This window comes from Octopus sinensis, unplaced genomic scaffold (assembly GCF_006345805.1).
Source record: "Octopus sinensis unplaced genomic scaffold, ASM634580v1 Contig08757, whole genome shotgun sequence".
Taxonomy (NCBI): domain Eukaryota; kingdom Metazoa; phylum Mollusca; class Cephalopoda; order Octopoda; family Octopodidae; genus Octopus; species Octopus sinensis.
Genome location: NW_021831287.1, coordinates 186,944 through 191,764, shown reverse-complemented (window position 1 = coordinate 191,764; position 4,821 = coordinate 186,944). Strand labels below are relative to the sequence as shown.

Here is a 4,821-nt window from a genome sequence, read left to right as displayed (position 1 = left end):
AAAGAATGTTTATTATTTGCTGCAATTCGAAGGCGTCGACCACCCCATCGGATCCAGCAAAGGACAAAAAAGCCTTCTTCAGCACATCCGACTGGCCAATCAAGGGTCTCGGAGGCCGCTAGAAAAACCGTGTTTAACCAACCTCTGGTTTAATCTGCGTAGATATGTCCAATTCCCTTAAATAACTACATTTCTAAAAAACCGAGTCGAGCTTTTTTTGACAGAAAAAATTCGAAGTACAAATTCACTTTCATAGTATGGCTCAAAAGTGGATGGGATGATTACGTAATGACCTACGGGTAACACGTGTCGTTCGGAGATCTCGCGACGGTTGACGAAAGAGGCCGACTGTCCGACCGACTTGTTTCTTACAAAAAACTCTTTTGGGAGCATTTCGTTGAGCATATTTGAAGGAATCTACAATTTCCCCGACCTTCTACCCGAAAAATGGAATATCCGATGCTTAAAAGTGATTTTTTGCTACTCCGATCATGTTTTTGAAGAAGGGAGACTATCATGGTGGAAGTATCCCCCGACGAATTGTCCGATTCCGTGAGAGACACAGAATATTGAGGATTTGTCCAAAATGTGTCTAAACTAAAAAAAGTGTCTCAACTGGCATAATTTCGACATCCTCCGGCATTCACTCTCCTCACCCACGCAGAGTGTTCGATTGTGGCATTCCAACTCTTCCACGAGAACTTGGCCGAGTCCTCCATGGTCAGTGAGTCTGGGCCCAAGTGGCATATTTGAACACGGGTAAAATTGGCCAACCATTCTTTGTAAGACATCCTTAAAAATATAAATTAACAATTAAAAAATAACTATTTTTTTGATTTTTATGTACTAATTTTTAATTAATATAATTTATCAACGTGACTGTTTTTGTGGTGTTTATGTACTAATTGGCAATTAAGTTAATTAATTAAAAAACTAACCAAAATTCTCCATCTTCTGAGAACTCAATTCCAAGCTTTCTCCGCTCAGAACTGTCCACAAGATTCCAATCCATCGAATGATCACTCCAATGACCCTTCCACTCCACAGACCCCCAAGGATTCATAATCCTCAATAACTGAACAACATTCCCGCTTTTAGTTTTGACCTTCCATTACCCAACCCCTCAACCTCTTTCACGTCCGTAAGACTGTAGGCGTGGGCAGTCACCAACCCAGTTGGAAGCCTTTCTTCAGGACAGTTATAAACATTCTTATTCTCAAAAAATACAAAAAACCGGATCAACGGCACACCCACAAAGCGAACCACGTTCTTTGGCGACCATCAAAAAATAGAAAAAATCACTCCCGACTGACTTCAAGAGAATATTTTCGCTAATCCCTCCAGTCATGTCGGTCATTGCCTCGATGGTATTCCCGCCCTGAAGTGAGTCATATCCGCCCATCAGTCTAAATTAAAAAAACACAAAAAATGCTTTGCGTAGGCTTTTTCCAGTAAAGCACTCCAAAATTCGTTAGGAGTTTTGCTGTGCATAAAAACCGGTTTGTCGTTGATTGTTGGCAGCAGATCATCCACGATGACTTCAGTCCATCTTAATATATTTTTTAAATTAAAAAAAACTTTCCATATCTCCAAAAATTAAAATGAAATGCTCCGCAGTAGTCTTGGTAGTAATTTTGTTGTTCGGGGACCACTTGGTGGAAAAGGAGTTTGTTTTGGGACAGAGATTGGATTGCTGCTAAAAGCCAGCAGTCGCCTAATCGTGAATTTAAATTCTGACCCACTGCTCCTTGGGTCACATCAAATCTGGAAAAACCGTCGACAAAAAATTCAGGATTTTTACAAAAATTCTAATTTTAATTAAAAGTCCTAACTTGGGGTCTTTTCCAAATAATTCTTTGAGTGTGTAAGTTCCCAAGAGACCGAGGACCCGCGGGAAAATCGTAGTCGACAAAAATGCTTTTAGTTTTTAAGCAATGTTTTTGAATTTCAATAAAATTGTTTTCTTTGTCAGTTTTATATTCTCGGTCGAGTTGAGCATAGTTTGGACGCTGTTTCCGAGCAAGGTCTGTGTCCTTTATTGAGGAAATTGATCTGGCAGGTCCTCGGAAAGTTCTCTTCTCTTTGTTTCCTTTGAGGATATTGATTCGTAATACGTCATTGGGCATTTATTTTTAAAGTGTAACCAAGAATGATATTGTTTAATTTAAATTGAGATATGCATTGAGGTTTGCCGATATTTGATTTTAAATAGATAAATAATTAATTATTTAATTTTTAATGAAATATTCTTTTATTGTCCAAAAAATTAAAACAGAGAATCTAATTCCGTAAATTCCTGATTGATAAATTGATTTCTATCCTCAAAAAAATAATTTAAACAAAAAAATGGCAAAATAATATTTTTCGTAACTGTCCTCCCTGGTTTTAAAAGTTTTATCAAAAAATAATTTAACCCAAAAATTTCAAAAATGCAAAAAATATTTCTGGAATCTTTTAGAAAAAATTATTTTTTTAATAAAATTGGGACAAGGAAAAAGTAAAAATCAACGGATATTTTACCGTATTTTAATCAACAGTGTGGGCAACAAAAGCAGTGCCTGGTGTCTTTAACTAATAATACGAATGTTTGAGAGACGACTATATTATGGATAGGACACATTCCAAGAAAATCTTATTTTCGTTACAAAAGCGATATAAAAGCCAAAAAAGCAACGGCAATGGTAAAATCTTTTTATGTTAAGATAACCCAACTTGGGGAATTATATTCGGATATTTATTAAACAATAATTTAATGTGAACTAAATTGAAGACAATTTATCTTCAAATTGACTAAGTTTGGAATTTATTTCGCTAACAATTTCGTCAAATTCTGAGTTTTTTGTTAATTTTTGGAGTCTTGATTTGAGAGATTCGAACTTTGTGAGTCCACCATCGACCAAATTAATGCCATGTTTAGATCCCAATTCCACTGCTAGTCTTTTATCACTTAAATATTTAACCATTCCTGTATAAAATGTCACCAGGTGTTAGTAGGCTGATGTCTTCAAATATTGAAGACAAATTAGGTAAATCATAAGGACAATCCATTTAACACCACAACAAACAAAACTTATAATTATTTATTAAAAAACATTTTTCTAAAAAAACAAGTACCTAATCTACTAATTAAAAAATCAAGAAAAATTAGAAAGGATCAAGTCCAGGGTTCATCTTCGGAGTCCTCAACATCCCGAATTTCTATTTTTTTGAATCCATTTGAGACAGCATTTATACAATCTTTGTTTCTAGAACATTCTAGAACATTCGATTGTTCTAAAATGTTCTTCCGTTCAGTTGTGGCCCAAACATTGTGTGGGTCTACTTCAAGGAGAATATTCAGGTCCTTTAGAGCTTCTAAAGGTCTTTTTAGTTCCTAAAAGATTAGAAAAAAGACAACCTTGAGGGCCAATGCTCTTCGATAGAGAGCCTTCACATTCCTGGGACTTCTTCTGAGGACATTCGAACAGTGCTGGGCTGCCAGTTCGAACTAGACAAGTCAGTTGACTCACAGACCTCCTTTGTTTGGAGGTAGCTTAAAGAAATGTTAAGTTCTGCTGATAAATCCTCTGTTTTTAAGTTTAGACACTTTTTGTACAGAGGAATTGACCCTAATGGATTCCCCTGAAGTTAGTTTTATGCCTAACTTGACGAATTAGGTCATTTCCCGCCGATTTTATTTCGGAATAAATTTTTTCGATTATTTTTGGTGGGTGATTTGGAACGAATAATTTTTCCCGCATTTTTTTCTTCAATTCCTCACCAAAAGTCGTTGAATTGGCAATCTTTTCCCAATCCTTGCCATAAATTGTGTTTAATTCGCGGGAAATATTTTTTAACAAACTTTTCCCGCCAAAATCATCACCAGAACTAAATTCTAAAGATTTTTTTATATCATTGTAGGCTAGACAATGTCTAAAAATAAATTAATAATAAATAATACTTTTCTATTTTATAAAAACATTTTGCTCGTTGTGTGTAAATTTCACTGTCTTCAATATTTTGCTCGATGAGGTAGGAAAGGTCTGCCAAGGCAGCCCAATGGTTGTCCAAAAGAGTGTAGAAAGTGGCCCGTCGTGAGAGGAGATCTCTGCAGGGCGAAGACCCTTTTTCAAGGGCAAAAATCCAGGACAAAATCTCCACTGCACCTTCGTAGTTATTTGCAGTTTCTTCCTGATTAACCCTGTCGTATAATTCGCTGTAATTAGAAATGTCAGTAGTATTCTCCACTTCGATTATTTTTAGTTTTTTTCCAGTTGATTTTGTGATAGTATTTTTTGAATTTTTTATTTTATTCAAAAGATCCTACATAAAGTTATTCTTGTGGTGTACCTGACCCTGGGTGTCCTCAGGTTGCCTTTCTAGATATTTTTCAACACATTTTTGAGCTTTTTCATAGTTTTTCAACTCTAATAAGCACTTTCCCTTCCTAAACAGAGCTCGAAGGTTGTCAGGATCTTTTAAGAGGACAAAATCAAAGTCATCAACAGCTTCCTTAAATCTACATATTTTCAAATCTATCCATTTTGAATCAATTTTGGCGGGCTTACATGTCAATCCGCGGTTATTGGCTGCCATATGGTTCTCAAAATAGGATAAACTGGCCGAGTAATATTCAAGAGCCTCCACAAACTCCCCACAACGAAATGCCTGCAGTCATTCCAGTCGGCAGTACCTCGTTGCCCTTCTCCCTGAGTCCCTCTGACCTGGCCACTGCCTCCTGTTGGCCCAGTTGGTCTGTTTTGGTTGGAATTTTGATCGAATTGGCACACAAGTTGTACTTTTTTTCATGAAAATCTCTCTTTTGAGGATTTTGTATATTTT

General features: G+C 36.2%; 1 protein-coding gene across 1 annotated transcript; it reads right to left on the bottom strand.

The window, feature by feature from the left end:
• Positions 1-446: 446 nt before the first annotated feature.
• On the bottom strand, positions 447-1,200 carry LOC115228004 (calpain-2 catalytic subunit-like). Its single transcript, XM_029798684.2, has 2 exons — positions 939-1,200; positions 447-792 (listed from the first exon to the last, which is right to left on the bottom strand). Exons 1-2 carry the CDS (start codon positions 1,061-1,063, stop codon positions 612-614), a joined length of 306 nt encoding a protein of 101 aa, XP_029654544.1. The 5' UTR covers positions 1,064-1,200; the 3' UTR covers positions 447-611.
• Positions 1,201-4,821: the final 3,621 nt, after the last annotated feature.

Bases quoted from the DNA above. Each gene is read 5' to 3' on its own strand.
- LOC115228004 (XM_029798684.2), bottom strand. From the start codon at position 1,063: ATGAATCCTTGGGGGTCTGTGGAGTGGAAGGGTCATTGGAGTGATCAT. The intron at 793-938 runs GTTAGTTTTTTA...TATATTTTTAAG, and splicing joins TCAGAAGATGGAGAATTTTG to GATGTCTTACAAAGAATGGT.